We start from the raw sequence: 23,979 nt of genomic DNA, 5'->3' as shown, positions 1-23,979 counted from the left end.
TTATTGATTGATTGATTGATTGATTGATTGATTGATTGATTGATTGATTGATTGATTGATTGATTGATTGATTGATTGATTGATTGATTGATTGATTGATTGATTGATTGGTTGATTGATCCAAAACTCAACAGAGTATGGGATTAATATATATGTTGAAGAAAATACAATAAAAGATAAGTCATAATACAAGTATGCTACATTAATATAACTTTAAAATTTGTGATAAAAATGCATAATTAAACAAATAAATAAATCCTATTTGAATTAGTTGCATTCAGGACAAATTGTTATAATGGAGAAGATTGCTTTTTTCAATTTTCTTTGCAGTCATAATAAATCAATTAGGGACAGTAATATGGGAGCCCAATGATTATCTTGAAATTCATCTATTATAACTCATTATTTTTGTGATCTGAACTTATTCTTTTTGCGTTATTATTTCAAGAAAGTTTCTAATTTGAATGACATCATATTGGAGGTTAATGGACTTCAGTACAAAAAAATCTGTTGCCAATAATTTTTTTTCTGTTTGACTCATTTTTAAATAAATAACTGAATGGAAATTAAACTTATTACACACGTACTGTTTCAATTTATCTTAATCCGTTCAAAAAATAGGATAAATCTAAATGTGTGACCTTTCAGTGTGGGTTGTTATCCAATGGTAAAACACACAGAAGTTGTTCCTCTGATTGGTTCAACCACAGAATTACAATTCATGCAGCTTCTGACCATTTCCTTCCTTCTTTGCTGAAACTACAGGGGCCAAAGCCAATCTGTTATTCTGAGCAGTGATGTGTTGAACTAATAAGAAATGTTCCTCAGAGCTGCAGGAGCTAAATAAAAGACATCAGAGCGATGCACCTGGTGCACACATTTGAATCCAGTCATGTTTATTCATGCTGTTATACTGTTTTTGTTGCAAAGGTTTTGCATCCTGTTGCTGCTTCCCATCTTTTAGTGAAGTCTCAAACTTATGACCCCATGCCCTCCTTTGCTCACTGTCTGCACTTGCCATGTTGGAGCATTGCCAGCAGAGGGCGGTGCTGCTTTCAAACATTATCACATAACCAAGAACCAGCCTCTTTTGAACCCTGTTTAAATCTGTCCTTACTCAACTGAGTTTTTGATTTGTTTTGATGTTATCTCCCAGTCAGAGCAGACAAAAAGATGCAAATTGAGTTACACTGTTGCACATTCCTTCTGTTTGTTGCTTCTCAGTTTGATAAGGTGTCTTAAAGCAGGTCACAGCAATTGATATTTAATATATCTCTGCCTTATCTTGGTCTTTGAAAGACGTTTGGAAAATGTTATACCACCGAGTGGGACTGAAGTTGCTTTTGAAGGACATCTGGGGACTGTTAATCCACTGAGAAACACTGAAATTCATTAAACATCCAAGCAACTGCCAATTCTTTTTGGGAGGAAGTTGTATCTTTGAAGATCTGTGTTTAACTGCCTCTAAATAGAATCTGAAACAGAATCTTGAATCCAGCTCGAGGCAAGTTTTCTCTGTCTGGTAAATACCCTTCACTCATGCATTGTGGGACATCATGTGGGTCATGGTTACTTATCGAAGAGGACACTGGCCCATTTTTAAGAAACGTCACATGGCTCGGGTTAGAGGCTTGAGGATAGCAGCGCCTCATCATCAGCCACCAACCACGAGATCACAGGGACGAGCAGAATTTCAACAAAGAGGATTTCTCAAGCAGTAAGTGACTCATGGAATAACATGGATAATCTGCTCATTAGTGATGCTCTATCATTTGTAAGGACGTCTGAATGTCAGGAAGTTTGATTCATTCTTTTAAACACTGTGAATAAACACAGAATTGGACGGTTTAATAATTAAAGGGCTGAATGTTAATGTGCATTTTGTTTAAAAAGAGATCTTGTTACGGCGAGCACTGCATCAACAAGTGTTTGTTTTTTTTCTTTCAGCCCGCCCACCCCTCTGTCTCTTTCCATCTCCCTTTCTGTATTGGATGTTCAGCTCTTGAGCTCAGTAACTCTTTTGTTCTGCAGAGCATCCCTCACATTGTTACATGCCTTAGTGGAGACAGTACCCACTAGCACCTAGTTTATATCAAGACAGAGAGTGTTTACTTCCTAAACACCAAGGACAGAGGAATTGGAAGCAAGTGAAAAAGGATTGTTTGGTAAGTAATTATATCAGCAGGACTGTGGAGCGGTAAAATGAGAGCATGAAATTGTAGTGTGTCTTATGATCTCGAAAAATTTCCACCAATTTCTCATTCTTAATGGTTTTCTGATATCTTCTCATAACAGATCTGTAACAACAATGACCTCCAGCATTCTTGTAGCAACTAATTCCCTGCAGTGCATTTCTGGCATGCCTCATGGTAAGAAGTCCAGTTGAGTGAGGGGAGTCTCATTAATACTTCCACTGTAAAAAGGGCTTTTATTGTGGGCTGAAACTCGAGAGCTTTGAGTTGTTACCTGAGCACCAGAGAGATGACTCTCCGCAGGCCAGCTGCCCACCTACGAAGGGCTCCGAGCTGGAGGAGATCAGGAGACGAGGCCTACTGGGAGAGTTTAATACCAGAAGGGGAGGTTTTGCCCCGTGTCTCTCGCCCCCAACGAGCACCCCGACCCCAGAGTGCCATTGAGGGAGGCCAGCTGGACGGCTGGTTGGAGCACCTGCAGAGGATAGAGAGAGAACTTCTCAGAACCCCAGTTCATGATCAGCTTCCCAATTTCAGCGATCGGACAACATCCATGCCTGCTCTGGACAAAGAGTCAAGCGGACGTGCCTGGAGACAGCCGGGGATTCCCTCCTTCAGCAGCAGGGGCTCATCTTTGTGTGGAAGTCCCAGTCTGTGTGAGAGTTCGCTCGGCAGCCAAGAGTCCCTCCAAACTGGGTTTTTTTCTGCTCCAGAGCGCAGAGGAAGCTGGGAGAGAGCTCATATAATGCAGGCCCCGAGGAAGGAGCAGGCTCAACTCAGTTGTCTTGCTCCAGTCAAAATTGGATGGCTGCCAATCCAAAGAAGAGTTATGATGGTGGGTGATTCTGGCAAACAAACACCGTACTTGGACCCCTCTGCTAGCCAGGTAAAACACATTACACCTAACAAAGCCTCATGCAAATATTCAAAAAGTAGAGCCTGCTTAATATTAGTGAAGTGATGACTATTTAAATAAAGAATAACTAAAAATAAATCTAAATCACCATATGCATTGTTCTCTCCATTGTTCTGTGAGAAAAATATTTTTATACCAGCACATGTCAGACAACATATGCATTTGCCTATGCCTGTGGTCAGCACATATTTCAGAAGTTTTCTAAAGTTTCTGTAAATATAAACTAGATAGATAGATAGATAGATAGATAGATAGATAGATAGATAGATAGATAGATATACTTTATTTATCCCAAGCTGGGAAATTACAGTACATCTAGATGTGCAAAAAGATTTTTGTTTTGATAGTTTTTGCTCTCTCTACCCTCAGGATATTTTCTTTGTGTCTTTTATTTTGGTACCATCCTGTAAAACAGACCTTTGCAAAGCCACTGGACTGATTTAGCCTGGCTTTGGCACAAACATCCTTTCAGGCTGTGTGACTGTGATTCTGACATGTTAGTGAGACAGTGTAAGCTCTGCAAGTCTTAAGGTAAAGTGCTGTGTAATGGAGGTGATGGTGCGTAGTGTCAGGCAAGGCAAGACAGTCTAAAACACACAGAGTGCCACAGAGAGCCATTTGTAGTCAAGTCTTAGTTACCCAGGGAGAAGGCATCCTTTGAAAACAGCTTACACTGCAGGAACTCCACGCATTCTCGAAAGGTTTACGACTCATTTGGAACTGTGGCAGCAGAGATTGAGCTTCGGGCCCTGAGAGGATGCGAGTCAATGTACAGACAAAATTCAATGGGAGTATTACCCACTGAACTGATAATATGACTTCAAAATCAATAAGTTGCTGTGCTGTACCAGTGATTCGACTGAGCTGATGCACAAAGCACACTCCTTCCCTTGTGACTCTTCCCTGGAAAAAGGATATTATGTGAAGTCATTTAGATTTTTGGGGATTTCCACAACAGTTACTTAAATTAAAGATGTGTTTTACTGATATTTATGAGCCCTAGTTTTGAGATATAATGTTTGAAATTCTTTCTTTTCTGAGAAATAAAAAAACTGAGCTGTAAAGTAAATATTGAGTTGCTGGTTAGCTTAGCTTAGCATAGCTTAGTTTTGCACAAAGACTAAAAACTAGGAGAAAAACCTACCTAATTTTCTTAAGGTTTCATTCAAGCTAGATGTAACAAGTAAAATAATTAGCTTTAGAGGTGTTGAGGTGAGGTGTTGAAAGTAATTTCTGTACTGTAAATACTGAGTTACCAGTTAATTAGCTTAGAGCACTTTAACACAAAGAATGAAGACAAGGGGAAACAGCTAGTTTTTTTATTATCAGGGTTCATTCAAACAAGATATGACACGTAAAATAATGAGCTTTAGCGGTGTTGGTATGTTTTGTTACCTTTGGACAGAGCCAGGCTAGCTTTTTACATGTTTTTAGTCAGTGTGAGAGGCTAAGCTAACTCATATTGAATACACGATACTGATAGTTTCCTCTAACTGTAAGCAAGAATAAAAGCCAGCATTTTTCACAAAAAAAAGTAAAATCTCTTTTAAATATCTTCTAAAAGGCCTTTGTCTTTTTACAGCTGAAATTGAAACAAGCCATCACTCCAACATTTCCGAAGAATCAAGCAACCACCAACAGGAACCAGGGTATGTACTGACATGCAATTTGCAGCTGGAGTTTTAAGTAGAGTATGTTAAAAAATATATATTCTCATAATTCCAAGAAATGCACAATTATACAAGTGTAGTCATTATGCAAGAGTTGTACCTTGAAGCAATACACAAAAACAAATTGAAAAACATGACGTAATTCTCTCTCACAACAGAAAATTCTCTGAAACACACAAAGGTTCCGTTTCAATTGATGTTCAGTGCCTGATCAGTGCTAGAACAAATATGGCCACGGGGAAGCTAACTGCAGGGGCTGGGTTAGCCAGAGGGAGAACAAAAGCTTATTTCAGGGCTGACTTGCCACACAGTTTACCTGCCTCTAATCAGCTCCTTGCAGCAGTGTTGCCCCTGTCCTCTGTCAAACGCTCCCCAAAACAAAGTCAATTTCAAGTACAACTGGTCTTGACTCGTGCCACAGTAGTTTGGCAGGATTTCAGGTAAAGGAAACAGGTGCTGTTAGGCTTGAAAAAGTGACAAACAGAGAAGGAGAGGGAGGAGGGAGGAGGAGGCAGAAAGATAAGGAGAGATGCGGACTGATTGGAGAAGGAGCCCTGTTAATCTTTGAACATGGCAGCCCTACACTCACTGAGTTTGATCTGAGGTTTGATCTTTCAGCCCTGTCCTTGTTTATACATAGATTATCCTGACAAGGCTCAGGCTGCTTGCAGACATCAAAGCAATCCATCCGTTGCAGCGAGGAACTGGGATAGAAAGTGCAGGTGTTTTAATAAACCTTATAAACATCATATACACTTTGAGTTAAAAGCTTCACGCTCACTGTGTTGACATAATGAAAAGTATAACGAGAAACCATCTTGTGATAAAATCGCAACAGCTGCGACACCAAATCAGTCCGTGAAGTGGAGAAACCAATTACTCCTTTCCTAATATCTTCTGCTACTTCTGGCACACTTACTTGGACTTGTGATGGGATCACACCGATCACGATGCCACATCAGGCCAGGAGTGCCCACTAGGGAGGCCAATGGTCCCTTCCCTACTTCCTACCCTCTACTTCCAGCACCCTTGCTCAGACCACACCAATTGTCTAACTCTACCTTCATTATTGATCTAAACTACACAAATGCCCCTACCTCTGGTGAACTTGCTCGGTCCTCATCTCAACTACACACCTTTAAAGTTTCAGGACTATATTTTCCACGGTTGTGACCCTATCATGGTGACAAAATGTGCCCAAAGACAGCTGAATAACTCAATTTTGCTTCGGAATCAGGCTTGTAACAAGAGAGTTGCCAGTTCAAATTCCAGGACTGAGTCGCCCTATGCAAGGTACCTAACCCCTCCACTGCTCGCTGGGCGCAGTTATGTGCTCCGAGCATGATGTGTGTTCACTGGTGTGTAAAGGAGATAAATGCACAGGTTGAATTTCCCCATTGTGGGACTAATAAGGAATTATCTTTATCTTAATCTTACATTTTGCATGGTGACACACACACACACACACACACACACACACACACACACACACACACACACACACACACACACACACACACACACACAGCAGCAGCAGCAATGCAACAGCTTGTGGCTTTGCACACAATATTCCAATGATACTCTTAGATCTATTATAAAGCTCTACATAGTCAGTCAAATGCAGCATAAATATTAAAATTCTCAGCTACTTCACAGTGAATAGGAATTCTATGCAGGTGCATGTACACAACAAATTGGCGACGGCTGAAATTCCAGCAATGAGTTGAAGGAGGATGATCAACAAGAAACATGAATCTCTATGCAGGACTGCATCCAAATATGTCTACCGATTCTAGTTGATTTTGCTCTGCTGTCAGTACATTTAAATCCACAATTCCACATCCGACACCAAATGAAACTATCAGAAATTCCAACCGCAATTATTCAAATAAGAGCTGACTTGGTTACACTCCAGCTAGCAAATTATCCCACCTCTTTCTCATTCTCTTTCTCTCTCTTTCTGGATGTCGCTGACAACCCATGCAGAAGTCAGACTTGAGGTCTTATTGCAGACACTTAGTGCCCTCTCCCTCCACAAAGTCACATTTAACAAACTTAAAATGGCCTGATGTTAATGAGCAAATGATAATAAAATTGGATCTTGTGCTCCAAGGGCCTTCATGTTTAGACAGGCTGGCCAATTTCCACCCTGCTCACACATACTATTTAGATAAAACTCACAAGGATGAGGAATAAATTGGGAGGGCGGGGACTTCAGAGGGTATTTGCCATATGGCCTTGCTTCTTTATTTTCCTGTGGGATATTAAGCTGCTGTTGATTCAGAAGAAAAATTGTAATTTGAGCTCAGCTAGTGGAGGCAATGAGAGAAGGGGGGCCACCGCTTTTGTGGGGTCCTTTAGAGAGAAAGGAATTAGACATATAGTGGTGGCCGCAGGTGGAACCACATGTCGGAAAGACCCGAACACCTCTAAAGACGCAATTCTTTGTTTTTCAGATGTAATCACTTTTGCAAAGTGGTGCAATTTTCACCTTGTCTCTTGTTTTCTCCCTTAAAATGAAAAACACCATCCACGCAGTATTCAAGGGTTATCCCAAAGTGAGAGCCAGTCACCATGGTAACAGCAGCAGGTGGAAATGCAGCCAGGCAGGCAGGCAGTCAGGGTGGCAATAGAGTATCAGTCAGGGCTGAGAGGCAGACCAGTCAAGTTGCTACGTCTCCTGAGGAAGCAGAGAAGTGGCTCCGGGGTGGTGCTAGATTCACTTTACTGTGCCAACGTCAATTATTGACAGTGTCAACATTGCCACACAGTCTGACACTTGAGTTGTGCGTGTGTGTGTATATGTGTGTGTGTGTGTGTGTGTGTGTGTGTGTGTGTGTGTGTGTGTGTGTGAGAAAGCGAGTGAGAGCTTGTCTTGTGAGGTATGTGACAGCGGATCATTTGTTTTGCCCTCATACATAGATGGAGAGGTGGAGAGAAGTCACAGCAGTCAAAGTGCTTTGGGTGTAAAGACGTGGCAGACATCTGATCAAGACTCTCCCAGAATTAAACAGGTAACTGATAACCGGAATGATTGCTTTTCTTTTCTTTTTTTTTACACTGAGCTCAGGAGATGATAGATAGCTGTGTGTCTGTGTGTGTTGGGAATGCACAATATATCTGTCTGGATACTGAGTGACATTAAGTCTTCTAATCCTGCTGTTATGCTTATGTTACACGTTCTGATGCTTAGCCCAATGTCTCAAATTTCTAACCATGTTACATCTAGTGTTTTTGTGTTGGATTGGCAGAACACTCATTTATCAACACTGTGTTGAAAAAGGTCAAAATTCACTCCTACTAAGAAAAAATGTCCATACAATACATACAATAGAAGACATTTAATATGTTTAATTTGTACTAAATTTAGTTGAATCTCCCCTCCTGACCATCTAAATGCCTACACATTCTGCCCCCTCATTAATGTGAATAGATACCAGTAAATAATCTCTTCTGTTGCAAGAAACACCCTTTAAAGCTGAGATGTATGATAGAGCAGTCCATGTGATTAAAGATAAATAAATAAAAATTTCAGATTATGGAATTTAAGTTTGGAAAACAAAATAAAAGATTCTCTGTGGAACTGGAAAGAGTGCCTGAACAAATCAGCTTCAGTGCCTCATCATAATGCAGAACAGTCACTGAAATAAAAAATAAAAATGAAATGACTTATGATCAACACAAAGACAACTGGCTGATGACAGACCATTATCCGCACAGATGTCAGTGTCTGTGTGCTGCAGCATTTATTCAATGCAATGACAAATTCTTTACAGTTGACAAACAATGACTAATTTTGGCAAGATTTAACTGGTCAAAGTGGACTAAATTGTCTGCAACGTTAATTTCCACTACTTAACTATCATAATCGTAAGTTATGTAAAGGTCCCATGTTGAAAAAAATGACATTTCCATGTCATTTTGGATTATAAAGCATGTATAGGTACTATTTAAATACTGTGAGAGTATCAAGACCTACAAATATCAGGGTATGCCAATCAGATGCAGAGTAGGGTGGGACAATCTGTCGACCTAGGAAAATAAATATCACTTTCAGGTAGGGAGCTTAAAGAGACAGGCACCTTAACATAGCATTTCGGACAGAGGGTGAATAAAAGTATATTCAGACAGATAGTATGAGAACATTAATGTGTTTTTTTTTACATTAAAGCATATAAACATGTTCAAGTAGAAACCACAAATACAAATATAAACCTAAAAAAATAACATAATATGTCTCCTTTAATAAGGGTATTTGTGTACATATATTTATGATCATATATCAGTGGACTGCTGTTTGTATCTGTAATGATTTACTACTTTTTTCTACACAGTTTACTCCTTTAGTCGGAGTAGTGTTTTGTTGACAGCCACAGTGTTTTGTACAAAAACATGAACGTCAGAGCTGGTAGAAATGTCTCAAACATAACCTCACATGGCTAAATCACATACTTTGTTTATAACTTAGCTTTAGGCACCATTAATAAATGTGGGATCAGGGCAGTTTGTCACATCATAAACCTGCTGGCGATTACAACAGGGATATATCAGCATTTCTACATGCTTCATAAAACACCTTTACAATCCCCTGGATGGCCCTAGGACCAGAATCTTTGCTTCTGTTTTTTGTCACCCAGTTTCTGTTGAGGATAGAGTCTCATTGTGATTCTGCGAGGGATAAGTCACGCTGTGTGCTGGCTTTGCCTGCTTCTGCTTCCATTGCTACTGGGGCATTCACTGTGTCAAGCATGGGGAGAGTCATCTGACTAAAGAACAAACAGCAAAGCCCTGAAGAAAGACAAGACAGCTGACTCGCTGTCGAAATATAGTATTAAAGAGATGTCATTTTGTCTATATATCATGCTGTATAAAATAGGGTTATGCTCTATTTTCTGTATTTGTCACTGGAACAAAGTTCCAATTGACAGGATGACTCTAGCACATTGTTTGTTAATAAATTACAAAACATTTAGCAGGAACTTAGCAGCAACAGAAGGTTGGGATGGGGTTTCCATGCATAATTAAAAATCTTTATCACATAGAATCTGTTTTATCCACATGCTGTAGGTGCTAGAAAGACGAAGCGTCCATGCTCACGAAGGGGACAGGCCTGCAGGCTTGCAAGCTCTGAGGAGAGGTTGGAATACCAACAGGGCGTCAGCTTTCCCTGGAGGCAGTCAGCCCAACGAGCTCCCCACAGGGACCAGCTCAGACCCCAACAGGAAGTCCCCTCTGATGAAAACAACCAGCACAGACCCCCTCGGGCATACTCCTCCGCATCGAACAAGTTTTGCTGATGCCTGCAAACCGCACGCTCTGCTGCAAGGGACAAACAGTACAGATACTTACAAGTCGCATACGCCTTTGCGTAGGACAGGTAGTGTTCAGCCTTTAAGGGCAACAGTCCCGCTGTGTAGAACAAACAGCAGCTCACATATACAAACAAACTCCGCCGTGACGACGCTCGTCCCTCAGAACAAAGCCGGCTTCTCCTCCATCACCATCTCCTCCAAGAAAGTGAGCAGAACATCCAGTCTACCTGGATCTGGCAACCACTCTTCCCGCTCCAGTGAATCTCCTTCTCCGCCACCAACACACCAATCTATGGACCCAAACTCCAGGCAGGTCACAGTGCAGAGGAAGGCCGTGATAGTTAAAGTGACAGAGAAAAGGGTAATGGCCAGCCCTGTTTCGAGCAGAAAAAGCCCGGGGATCCCTCCACCTAGCCATGCTTTGGACACAGTGGTCCACAGAAGAAAGGCTACTATCATCAAAGTGACAGAGCACACAGAGAGCTACAGTCCAGCCAGGGCCAAGTCTGGGACAAGCCACCCAGAGTACAGACACAGCTACACAGAGGGAGTGTACAAGGAGAACAGCATGTGGAGTCAGCGAAACCATTCACAACACAAGGCAGCACCTTCATATCACCATCTGGATTCCACAAAATCTGCTGCAGCACCAAATACATCCACTTCAGATTCAGAGAAAAACAGTGGAACAGTACACAGATCCACAATGAGTCTTTTTCTGAGCAGCCCCCCTGCTATAACAGCAGCACCCGCTCCCTCAGAGGTTTCTCCAAAGGCTGTTGGACGGACATCGGACAGGCCGCACAGACCACTGAGCTGCTATGGCAATATGTTTGGACACACCGAGCCAAGCAAGGAGAATGTGACACAACCAGCTGCCAGGAAATGGAGCTTTGGGCTTCCACAAGAGACTAATATCAACCCTGTGAACTCCGACAGTAGTTTCATCAGCGGCGCGACAGCAGTGAAAGAAGCAGGTCGGCCAGTGGCAGAAACCTTCGACGCAAACGGAGGCCGTAAAGAAAGATTGCCGCCAGAGAATGCAGTAAGAAGAGTGTCCCCCTGTCTAACTCTCATCAGGACCCCGGGTAGGTTTCTCTGTCCCACTCTGACAGCCTTCCTGTCAGCACACAGGCTCCCTTTGTCTCTGATCTCCATTTTCAAAGGATGGCGATGTCTAAATATACACCTCCTTTGGGCCATTTGTGTATTCTAGCTGGAAGTTATTACACACGCTGCAGCGTTCAGGGGCCGAACTCTCAGGTTTGATATTGTCTTTCAACGTTAATGTCTTATTGATACACGTTATTAGACTGTATTCACATGCTTCCTTTATCTGCTGCCCTGAGTGCAATTGACACTCCTGCCAGGTATCTGTGCCGATGTCAAATATCGTTGACGAGACGCAGAAGCCCATTGACACCTACAGATGCCTTCTCATTTTCACCTTCTTTCATTTTCCCACACATCTCTCTTTTGCATGTATAATCTATTCTAGTCTCTCCTTTTCGCTGACAACACAGGGGAGGAAGAGGAATCACAGGCTGCTAAGCATGGTGAAAATGAAGTATTTGGATGTGTTAGATTTAATCCTGTCATACAGATCCTGGTGTGTTACTTTGTAGTAGTTGTGTGGACAGATATCTATTCACACAGTCACAGTGTTGGGATAAAAAAAAAAACAGTCTCAGAAAGCTCCTATTTACTTTAGGACTGGTTTTTGGTTATGGTTTGACTTATTCAAATGAGCTTGAGAAAAGATGAAAAAAATCTATACCTCTCTAATATCAAGGTAATTTTAGTGCCTGGTACAATTAAAGGTACATTTGTTTGGACAAATAAAATGATAACAACAAAAATAGCTCATAATTTAAACCATTTTTCATGTTTTTTTAATAATTATTTTGGTTCTGATCAAGAAAACCATGGAAAATGGCTAGATATCAGCTCTTTAATTAAACTCTTATCAGCTGTTTTTGTTGTTATCATTATATTTGTTCAAACTAATGCACATTTAGTTGTAATGGCCATTAAAATGACACAAGGGGGGGAACCCAGGAATAGGACTCGGATGCAGAGTAGTTAAGAAAACAGGGTTTTTATTTGTGTCCAAGAAATACGGAGCTTCAGGTAACAAAAGGCGCCTCAAAAAACGAGGGATTTACTAGGAGAAAACCAAAACTAAACTGAGGAGATCTCTAAGCGAAAAAGGGGCAAAAGGCCAACAAAAAATCACTCGTTCCGAGGACTAAGGAAAAACAACAAAATAACTTGACTATGACTATGGCAATACTGTGGTTCAGCGCTAGTGGTTCGGACGAAAGACGTGACACACTGGCAGAGGACAAAGGGGAGACACAGGCTGTGTCCCAATGTCAAGGAAGGATGCTCAAACGGCTGGTTTGAAGGATGCCACGTCATCGACATCCGCCGAAGGACTGTCCCAATGTCGAGGATGCTCCGGAGGACAGAGTCCTTCTTCTGCCCAAATTCCAAGGATGCATGTGTGTATCCTCCGTGCGCTCCCATTACCCATAAAGCATTGCGCACACCGGTCTACCGGGAGATTTAAAAATGGCGAGCGTAGAAACAGCGACGCTAGTGGCGCAATATGCATTTAAATAAGTATTTACAGTTTACACTGAATGTTGTCACATAACTTACAAATCGTGTGTTCAAAGTCAAGCAAAAACATAAACATAAAAAAATGCCAGAATATTTCTCTAAAGATAATAAACGTCATCTTGATACATTGCCGGTTAAGTTAATTAATGCCGTCTCAGTCGCTAAAGTTATTGTTTATTAATTTATATGTGTCCGATGATGATGTACTATGTGCAACTGTGCCATTCAGAAAGTTATACATTTCTTGATTGTGTTTACAGGGACCGAAAGTCCGCTATTATCCGTTATTGTTATTTATAAATAACTGTTATTGTACTGTACTGTAAAATAAAAAATAAAAAATCACAGAATATATTTCCATGATGAATTATGCGCCGCTGCATTCATGACACTAAGTAGCGGCCGAATTCAGCCAGGATCAGTTAAATATTCAGGTTTAATCCACTTTATGGTTTTTACTTGATAAATCGTGGAGATTCAACCTTAAAGCATCTTCTTCCATTTTCACAAATATGTGTCAGAGTGCTGATGCCAGAGACACATTCATGTTGTAAACTGATTTTGAAATTGCGGCGCTGAATTTATTTATTTATTTTTTATTAAACTGATAAGAACAGATACTACACTTGATCTTAGCCAAAGGTCCGAGAGCGGCGCTGAAGTTAAGCAGGACGTCCAATTACGCAATGACGCACAGCTGCACACTCCGAAGGCTGTCCCATTTGTGCATTACACCAGTCAAAGGAAGGACTCTTGCCTTGCCTTCGGAGGACCCGACTCTGAAGGAAGGATCCTACCAAGGAAGGATCCTTGACATTGGGACACAGCTATAGACTATAAGCACATGAGGGTAATGGGGAACAGTTGGACACAATCAGGGAATCAGGGAAGACAATCAGACTGGAGACACATGAGGAAGGGCAAGTGACCTGAAACGAGAGGAGAGTTACTTTTCAAAATAAAACAGGAATTGACAAGACAGAGACAGGACAAAAACGCAACTTGACAAAACACTCGCCGCGGTGTGACATAAAATGAACAAGATATTGAAGAAAAAGGGTGGTCATTTTTTCCATGACTCTATCTGTCTGTTAACTATGAGGCTACAGCCAGAACATGGTTAGCATAGCTTAGCATTAAGACATGAAACGGGAAAATACATCCTTGTTATATAAAAGGTTAAAAATAGAGAATAAATGAGAGCAGAACAGATATGGAACTGTTTGCCCTGGTCATTTGACTACTTCAAAAGAAAATGACCTTTGTTGTTGGTTGTTATGGTGGTTTATATGGAAGTTAGCCTCCATTAGAGAGTCACTGTTCTTTGCTTTGGCAACGGTTCACATAAAAATGGCTGCTACTTTGACAATTCGGCTATGTTGATTTAAACAGGTTGTCCTTTCTACCCTCATTCAATTTCAAAAATCTATATTTATTGCAATGTTTCAGTGCTAGACCTTCATCAGGCAAAGGGCTTCTGAAAATAACTTGTTAATTAATGAGCCAGGATTTAGACAGAGCCAGAATAGCTGCTTCCAGCCAGTATCCTAGGCTGAGCTAATCGTCTGCTGGCTGAAGCTTCATATTCAAAGTACAAAATGCTCTTGATGTTCCCATCTAACTCTTGGCAAGAAAGTGAATAAACATTATTACCCAAAATGTCAAACCTGATTCCTTAAAAGTTAAGGTAAGAGTTGTTTTTGGGGCATGTCCAAGTTTTAGCCAAAGTCCTCATAAGTAAATTGCACATTAAGATGCAAGTTCTTTCAATGCTTTAGCTGATTAATGAAATATATAGCATATGGGGTCATGCAAGGCCTGGATGATGCTGTCTTATTTATCTTTTTCTTTTGGCTGTCAAGTCTCAAAGCCTGATTTAGTTGACTTAACTGTCACTCAAGTCAAAGTTCACAGTTCTGAATGGATGCAATGTATCCTTACAAGTAACAAAAAAAAAACATTTATTATGCAAAATAACAGAAAGAGTCACCTTGTTGAATATTCAGGTGGATTAGTAATATGAGGAGGGAGTTTTCTGCTCGGCGAGTATGTTTCTTCATTCATGATGTCTTTTCTCTGTGTGAAATTATTAATTATTCCTTAATCACATTCATTAAGAGTGTCATCAATTAATTACAGAGGCCCGAGGCAACATAATTTAAATTCAACGTTTGATACAGTCAACCTCGCGATGAGGCAGGGCTTTCTGAAACAGTATTAAAATCTTCCTGTGGTGCACAGCAGCCAAATGGCAGCTCAATAACAGTCGGTATCACTGTTTTACTTACTCTTCAGTGACATCAAAGTCCTCTTCCCATTTCAGATCCTCACTCACAACAGTCTCAAGAGGAAGTGCTTGCTCTCAATGCAGCTGCCATCATAGCAAATATCAAACTCCAAAGACAACTCAGTAAGAAGAAAACACCAAATGGCAATTCTGAGAAGGACTCCGCCGCATCACTCAAGGGAAATACTGGTATTATTATTTTTCTCTTCCAGTCATGTGCAAATCATAATTTCTCACCCTATAAAACATTGATCTTGTTGCAATTATTTATCAGCAATGTTTGTTTTCAGAGCTATATGTTTGATTGAATCAAATGCAGAGCCAGTGTAATTCCTAGCCTCTAACACACTGTACTGTGTTCATTTGATTCATACCAAGAAGTAATATGTCATGGCAGGCCCAGAGGGCTGTTGTGCATTGTGCCCAGACATGTGAAGCCAGACACGTGTAAATGAGATGCAAACAAGTTGATTTTCTCTGCCTTGGTTGTGACAGATGAGGAAAGGTGGAAATGTATGGATCCAGATCAAAGAACAATCCAGAAACACAACCAACCTCTTGCTGCATCTGTTCAACTGAGCCCCGACCCTGAAAGCTCACCTCAAACTATGTCGCTACAGGTGAGTTCAGAGATTTTTTAAGCCAATGAAACAATTAAATAGTAGGTTGGGGATTTACTTCTCCAACTAATTTAAGCAAACAGATATTATACATTTGTGTGTCCCTTACAGTCATGGAAAAAAATATTAGACCATTGTTTTCTTCAATTTCTTGTTCATTTTAATGCCTGGTACAACTAAAGGTACATTTGTTTGGACAAATATAATGATAACAACAAAAATAGCTGATAAGAGTTTAATTGAAGAGCTGATATCTAGCCATTTTCCATGGTTTTCTTGATAATAACCAAAATCATAATCAAGAAAACCACGGAAAAAGGCCAGATATCAGCTATTAAATTAAACCCTTATCAGCTATTTTTGTTGTTATCATTATATTTGTCCAAACAAATGCATCTATAGTTTTACCAGGTATTAAAATGAACAAGATATTAGAGAAAACAAGGGCGGTCTAATAATTTTTTCCATGACTCTATTTTTTCCATTTGTTACAAGCAGTATAACCAAAGGGGTGATGTTCCTGTCTTGATAAATCTGTTTTTGTTTTGAAATCCCAGTGTTGTCAATTATCTGACCTCTCAGGTGTATCTTAACCCCCTTTTGGGAAAGTTCGACCTCAATCTGGCAACCACTGAAGTACACAACAATGTCAGCGAAAGGGAATGATGAATTTTTCAACAGCTTTGGAGTTTTCCATGGGGCGCCCCGGAGCTGTAGTCTAGGGCGCTGGGAGTTAGAAATGGGAAGTTGGGCTTAAGTGTTTTGTAATGAAGAGCAATATGTTTCTGGTTTTTGGCAGGACGCACTGCAAAGGTCCAGACCAGACTTCATCAGTCGCTCCCAGGGCAGATTGCGAGAGCTGGAGCGAAGGACTCAGGAGAGGAAGGATCGGAAGGATTCGGCAGACCCTCGGTCGAATGCTGCTCACAGGCAGAGGAGAGCCAACAGCGCCCGGTGCACCTCTCTGAACGGTACTGTGCCAGCAGACACCCTCACCTCTATCATCCACTGTACTGTCCATTGTCCTTTTGCAGCTGCAGTGGCTGCGTGCCACATCATAATCACACACATACAGACACAGAACAAAGAGCAAGGGGGTCGTTTTCAGCCAATGTGTGTTGTTTTTCAAGGCCCCATGCAATATTTTTGGATTTAAGCTGCTGATATGTGACATTTTGCTAAATTATATATATTATTAACAATATGTTTTGCTTGAAGGTGTGCTAAATGCACTAAAAACCTCTTCTGAAACCCAAAATACTGAATTAGCTGTAGTTTTAGCCACCACAACTACTCAATGGGTGGCAAAAAAAAGGCATTAGTACAGAAATTAGTTTACAGAAAAAGCATAGAAAGGCTTAATGAATAAATAAAACATAAAGAAAATGTACAAACCTGATCAAGACTGCAGGCCAGTATCTGAATTGTAAAAGGACAATTTCAGCCTGATATGATCTAAAGTGTTTTAAGCCAGTATAAAAAAAAGAAGAAAAAAGAGAGAGAAAGCGAGAGAGAACGGGCAAACCGGGCACTAAATATAATAAAAGGCACTCAAAGTCAGATATGAAACAAATGGCTTTATTGCATATATATATGCAAGTGCTCCTTTATTGAATAACAAGGTTTCAGAGTGATTGCCAGCATTGGATTTCTGCAAAAATATTTCTGTGACCTTCAAATGTCATTAAGCTCTCGACGCAGTGTTCTTTCTGATGAGATTTCCATTCAGAGTGCCAGGCTTCACAGTAAACAATCAAGAATTTAAAGATTTCTGACAGTGATTTTGTAGCTCTCTCTGCCCCCTAGTGGTCATAACAAGAACTGCAACAATGGGTCAGTGACAGCTGGGAAATCACATTTTTCATCAGTTTTTATGTGCAATTGCATATAGGAACTTACAGTTTTTGCATGATTGTGAAATTATATTTCATATAATGTCTTGGGAAGGTGGAATTTATGTATTTATTTAAAATACTTCTTGTACTGTCTCTTGAGAAGATTGAAATATGATTCTTTCTCTTCAAACACAAGAAAAAGTGATTCACTGCCATGCTTTTCAGCCTTCAACTCAGTCAGCATTTTGTGTGTGTGTGTGTGTGTGTGTGTGTGTGTGTGCGTGTGTGTGTGTCTGCGTACATGGACGTGTTTGCAGATAACCTTTTCAAACCCATAGATAGAGCCATTACTGGGAAAGAAATGCAGCTGAGATCTAAGCGGTGAGTTCCATCTCAATCTCTACCTCGGCACACTGTCAGAAGCTTCTTCTTTGTAGGCAGATGCTTCCTTATCTCTGGTATTGCTTTCACGCGTGAAGTCAGAGCCAGTATCAGTGACATCTCCATACAAAGTATGCTGCTTTTGTTCCTCTGCCAAGACTTTTGCTCTAATTATGTTTTCTCCCTTCCTTGCCTCACTTGTTTATTTTGCTTCCTGGCAGATCCACCTACTGATTAGGAAGACGTTTTAGACTGAGGTGTTAGACTGTGGATTTATACAGAATATAGTGTTGCATACAGTTGGTATAGAGTCATGGTGCACAATGAGTGACTGAATCCCACCATTAAAAAATAGTTACATTTACTCCTTGTGCCTCACTAAAAAAAAAACTCCTGATGTCCTTAGAGGACAAACATGTCAATGTCAAAAAATGTAATATATTCATGAAGTAGTATTACTTTCTACTTTCACTGACTTACATTTTTAAACAGCATCAGTGCTGATTGTAATGAGGAAATATTATTTTATTTTCAGAATTTACAAAATGCCAAAAACAACACAAACATTGAACTATTTTCTGTTTAGCAAGCTAGTGGGAATTTTTTTTTATTTTTATTTTTTAGATATGTCACACGAGATATGTGATTGCATTTTTAATAGTAATAGTAATAATAATAATAATAATAACAATAACATTTAAAAAATGAACAAACCTCACACTTGTTACCTTCAAGGACAAAAATGTGTTCTACCTAAAACTGTTCTAAAATATTATATATTATTATTATTTTTAAATAATTTTTAACTAACATCATTCCTGATCACAACTTCTTTTTAATTATATATTTTTATTTGTATATATATATATATTTTACTATACTTTATTTTGGGAACTACATATACATGTTTTGCTATATTAAAAAAATATATATATATAAATATATATAAATATATATATATATATATATATATATATATATATATATATATATATATATATATATATATATACATATAAACTGCCATGTTTTCCATACAAGTTAATCTACCAACAATCATAAAAGACACGAAATGGTAATTTTGTTACAGAACGCATGCAGAGGTGAAGAAGAAAAAGGAGGAAGAGAAGAAGAGGGATGCGTGTTTGAGCAACAGACAGCGTGTTGAACTTTTCAAAAAGGTAACCATATCATTTTTATTTATTTTTCTAATCCTGACAAGATGCCAAATCAGGATATTATTTGTTTTGTTTTGAGAATAGATTGATGTAGAATACATTAGCATAATTTTCATTTGATGCGAGATAGAAAAGAGCTGGAGCCACCTGTTACACTACAGACAGTTTATGATAGTAACATAGAGATAATTTACCTACCTTAATAACATAAGGAAGAAAAATGTGTATGTTAAGGGGTTAAATTGAACAAGATGAACTGACAATAATTCTAATGTTCAAAAGCTCATCTATCAATATTTAAATACCTGCCTATTTTAATCTCCCTGAAGTTGTTATAAATAAATATGCATGCAGAAATTATGCACTAAATCAGTACATCCCTGAAAATATGGGATAAAGCCAATAACCACAAAACAGCTTGCCACGGTGTTAACAAGTACCTGCCTGATACACTGAACACAACATTAATCGTGTATATGACCCACAGGCAATTAAGCACGTAATAACACACCTTTCCCCTACAAGCTCAATTAAACCTTGATAAAGGTGAAACATCTTTCAGTAAAGGCCGACTGTGGCTTTTCCTCTCTTCACAACAATGCAGCTGCTGTAAATAATGCCTTAAAATCGCTTACAAAGTCCATCATGGTTGACTGGAAAGACGTGGAACTGTGGAGGTTATTTATGTAGAAACCCTTCAGAAAGACAAAAACAAGGGGGTGGATGGGATGTGTAGTTTTTCTAAGTATTCTTCTCTTGAGGCGTACAGGTTGATTGATGGTATTCTCTGTCCTACAGTAATTTATAAGGATTTTTTTTAAATATAATTGTTGATTGAATTTTATCAAGTGAACATCCAGCATCAAAAAGGAAAAGATAATATATCTGTTAACTGTCTTAAATAGACTAATTTTAATTAATCTTGTTGAGTTGTAATAATATTTATGAAGTACTTTATATTTTTATTCAGCTCTTCATCCCCTTTCATCACGGTCTGATGAGGCAATTAAAGTTTTTTAATTAAATCCTCCAAGATCTGATAATATTAACTCTCTGCTTGCATTAATATTTTATTGTGTGCACTTCTTTCCTTGCAGTTTTGATCTTAAAATATTGTTTGCTATACTGATTGCATAAAACTCTGGGGGGAAAAATACACTTTAAAAAAAGATGAAAAGATGGAAAAAAATATGTAAATGTCAGTTGTTTTTGTATGTGTAAATTGAGTGATGTTACATTGAATATTTAAGTTTTTTTTCTTTCAGAACAATGAGCCTATTATTCCACTAGAGGGCGCTGCTGTCAAACTTTAGCTATTTTCATGCATTTCTCCCGTGTGTAATTTAAAAAACCTGCTTGTTAAAAAAAAAGAGCTTCCGATGCATTTTCTGCATGTAAAATGACCTTTATTTTGTTGCATGGTCAATATGTATCACACAGAGCATAGTTTTGAATTGCTGGAGGGAGATTGTGGTTGTTTTGTTTTACACTGCACTCGACACCGTTTCTCTCATTATTGAGAAACTGTGAACAGTCTCATTGTGCTGAGTGTATGAGGCCCGTGTTCCTCGTGAAACAAAAGGCCCTTCAGTGGCAGAGAGAGCTACAGTGCAGTGCCACCATTCAGCCGAGCTGCAAACAGTGCGGGTGCCCACACACAGCTGCTCCTCCCACACTGCTGCTGTGGCAGATAACACAGGGAAGAGGGCCGATGCCAGAGATCAAGCAGGAAAGGGGAGCTGGAAACTTGAACGTGGGGGTGAGAGGACGGCAGGGTTCACTCCTGTTTCCCTGCACGACTGTTTGAAGCTGAGGAGAGTGTTTGTGTGTACTGCACAAAGGCCACATGGGTTTTGTGAGGACCAGACTGATCATCTATCGCCTGGAAATGTTTAAGTAATCTTAGTATTTTCTTTTCTTCTTGCAGAAACTGTTGGATCAGCTTCTTCAAAGGAGCAACAGCTGATTGTGAAGAAGATGATGACAGTGATGAAGTAACCTTTGACCTGTTGAATATGAGTTAAACTACAGGTCAAGGTTTAACTCTAGCAGTCCTTTAGCCTTCTATTTGATTCCCTCATGTATTGCTATTACTTATTATTCATGTTAGAGAGCGTCACATCTGTTTTCTGAAAGATAAATTCATGGCAATCTTTCAAAAGCGCACAAGGTCATTAAACATCGCTTACTGTACCACTGTTTCAAAGGTTTTTCCAGAACCTTCTGCCGATCTGGATAAAAAAATGATATTTATAGTAAATTCTGGTGCACAATAAAACAGCAGTTTAGTACAAGAATGTTTTTCTTGTGCAGAGGACAGAATTTGTTTGATGCACTCAGCTAGAGGAGTCCTTAAGGATTCTGGAAATACCTTCAAAACAGCGTGAGGGTTGCTAAATGACCTTCTGGGGTTTTTCTTTTTGAAAGATTGCAATTGATTTGTCTTTCGAGAAAAACAGATGCTTCTCTCTGTGCCTCGGCTGCAGCTGCCCTCGTGGTATGCAGTCACAAATGAAGATGGCCGATATGAATGTATGAAATCATTCCTCAAGATTCTGTTTTATATCATCTTGAGCCTCACTGACTGATACCCTTTTTTGATGTGAGATATGACTGGTTGATGCATGCTGTTTATCTGCACTATCTTGTTTCCACTTGATTGCAAATTGCTTTTCTTTTTTCACCTAATGGGATGCAGAGGACGCTCTCACGGCACAATAAAAGCACTGATGTCCTCACTCAGCCACTTTCACATGATCTCATGTGATGTGAAGCAGTGATATAAGACAGAATCCTTCATTATGCTGCCAGGACAGTCTTCAGCCATCATCCTCATTATACAACCAATAAGCAGAGCGAAGCCTGAAGTGGGCTCTGCCATCATTCAGTGCCCGCTCTCAGCTGTAAGATGTAGGAATGTGACCTCTTCTCACTGGAAATGCCCTGTTAATGGACAGTGCTGATTTGAATGGTGCTTTTGTCCCTGTCTTTGTCTCATGATGGACCGGGCGCCGCCGTTGCACATTTAGATTTGTGTGATCGAAAGTGAGTGCTGCTCAACAACATGATGGAGCTGGGGATAAATCAAAAGTGAGACGTGTGAATATCTATTTTTGAAATAATAACAGACAACAGAGCAGACGCTCCTCATTATTCTTAATTGTTGTTTTTACTCATTAGCCTTCAAGTTGGAGTTCTCTCATAGTCAAGCTGTTTCATCTATCTTAATTTGCACTGATGTCTGAGAGTAGATAGATGATTGCTACTGAATGTTTTCCTAAACCTTATTTCATGTCGGTGCACATGCATGTGTGGGTGTATTTGGTTGATAGGGGATCATCAATAACAGCACTCATGGTTCATAATTGTGTCTGTCACTGTAAAATGAGTTATTTTAGACTATAAAGTAGAAAAAGATATGAACCATGCTCGAAGATGCATGTCTTGTTGTCTTTATTGAACTTTTCTAAGCAGGTTTCACTATGCAATGTTATTCTCTGAACTGACAAATTTAGATGTTTTTATATTTGAAATTAAAATATGCATTTTATATTTGAGGTGTATTCAGATGTGTTGTTTAATTTGCTTCCAAATGTGTTGTGTTTTTCTCCCAACTGCATCAGCATAATATCCATGAAGATGGGATTTATTATTATCTGTCCTAGCACACTAAAAGAAAGTCCTATTTCCCTGGCTCTGCACCTTATCTTCCTTCAAGCATGCTGATTCTCAAAAAGAGCAAAAGATCAGCTCTTTGTAACATCCTATAGAGAAATACTTCTTCTTTTATTCCCATTTATATTTGATCGTGAAAAAAGTTTTGAGAAATTGAGGTTTCTGAGCATCATGACACTGCTGCACCCCACAGTTCCTATTTCAAACGGTGCCAGGCAACAATTGGATGTGCTGCTGTGACTTTACCTTAAGTCTTCATGCTGGGAGCACACTGCACCGGGAATGCTGCACTTTAATTTTCTCCTGTTGGGGAAGAAAAAGCTTTCAGGAACCCAGCCTGCATGTGGACACCTGCCTGTTTTCCTCCTGAAGTGGATGGCCGTGTGCTGCAGTGTAGAGTGCACCCTCTGAAGAGCATAATTGAGCGGAGCTGTACAGTTTGAATGGACCATGTCCATATGTAGGTCCATACACAATAATCCTTTAGTGTATTTCAGTGCCATAGTGACAAGTTGAGTAGCTGGGTGACTCATCTCATGAATACATCTGAGTCATGTCTTTAAAATGTTGATATTTTCAAAGTCAAAACACTTTTCGTGTATGTTCTGTACACAGGGAACAGGCTGTTCAACCAAGTGCTGCATGCATGGAGTCAACATTTAACTGGATTAGCAAGTCTGCGGTTTATTTTTCCCACACAATTCTGCTTTCACCTTACTCTGACTGAATATCAACATGCATGCATAGTAACATCTGTGAGTGAAGGCTGTGTAGGTTTTTATTATTCAAATTTACACTCAGTGTGGGCTGCTACAGTGTGTGCGTGTACCATCAAACCCAAGTGTGTCAAGTTAAGCGATATATACAGAGAAAGGCTGGAAATTAAGTTGATATCCTTCAAAATAAAATGCTAGGTTCATTTCATGCTCTCTCAGCTTCCAGGCCAGGGTGTAAACACTGAACTTCTAAAACGTCATAGACAAAACTCTGTCTGTAATTTGACAAAATGATCTTGTCTCAAAGTCCGAGGACTCCCAAGTTTTTTGGGACAATAAAGACCAGTTTGGATAGTAACCTACAAGGTTCAAATTTGCATGTTTTGTCTTGCAAACAATCATACTACAAACTACATTCGCAAAGATATGATACAAAAAGCAGAAAATCCTCAAATTCAAGCAAATGGAACCAGCAAATATTGTACTTTTTAAATTACAAAAAAAATTAGATAAACAAAATTAGGTCCATTTTGAGCCTTTAACTAGATTTAACAATGAAAACACAGTAATAG

The 23,979-nt window shown here is 39.5% G+C and overlaps 1 protein-coding gene and 1 non-coding gene across 2 annotated transcripts; one reads left to right on the top strand and one right to left on the bottom strand.

Moving 5' to 3' along the window:
* Positions 1–10,653: 10,653 nt before the first annotated feature.
* c21h10orf90 (chromosome 21 C10orf90 homolog) lies at positions 10,654–22,566 on the top strand. The gene is made up of 7 exons (XM_059324006.1): positions 10,654–11,178; positions 15,039–15,191; positions 15,498–15,622; positions 16,422–16,593; positions 17,775–17,838; positions 18,929–19,019; positions 20,944–22,566. The coding sequence occupies exons 1-7, from the start codon at positions 10,659–10,661 to the stop codon at positions 20,980–20,982; spliced, it is 1,164 nt and encodes a 387-aa protein (XP_059179989.1). The 5' UTR covers positions 10,654–10,658; the 3' UTR covers positions 20,983–22,566.
* LOC131960175 (U2 spliceosomal RNA) lies at positions 13,187–13,373 on the bottom strand. The gene has a single exon (XR_009389606.1). It is a non-coding gene; the product is annotated as a U2 spliceosomal RNA (small nuclear RNA).
* Positions 22,567–23,979: the final 1,413 nt, after the last annotated feature.

The sequence above is a fragment of the Centropristis striata genome, chromosome 21 (assembly GCF_030273125.1).
Source record: "Centropristis striata isolate RG_2023a ecotype Rhode Island chromosome 21, C.striata_1.0, whole genome shotgun sequence".
Taxonomy (NCBI): Eukaryota; Metazoa; Chordata; class Actinopteri; order Perciformes; family Serranidae; genus Centropristis; species Centropristis striata.
This window is presented reverse-complemented; position numbering and strand designations above follow the sequence as displayed.

Excerpts from the sequence above, each read along its gene's own strand:
- c21h10orf90 (XM_059324006.1), top strand. The coding sequence starts at position 10,659 with ATGTGGAGTCAGCGAAACCATTCACAACACAAGGCAGCACCTTCATAT. Across the intron at positions 16,594-17,774 it reads CCGGTGCACCTCTCTGAACG|ATAACCTTTTCAAACCCATA; the intron begins GTACTGTGCCAG and ends ACGTGTTTGCAG. Across the intron at positions 17,839-18,928 it reads ATGCAGCTGAGATCTAAGCG|AACGCATGCAGAGGTGAAGA; the intron begins GTGAGTTCCATC and ends ATTTTGTTACAG.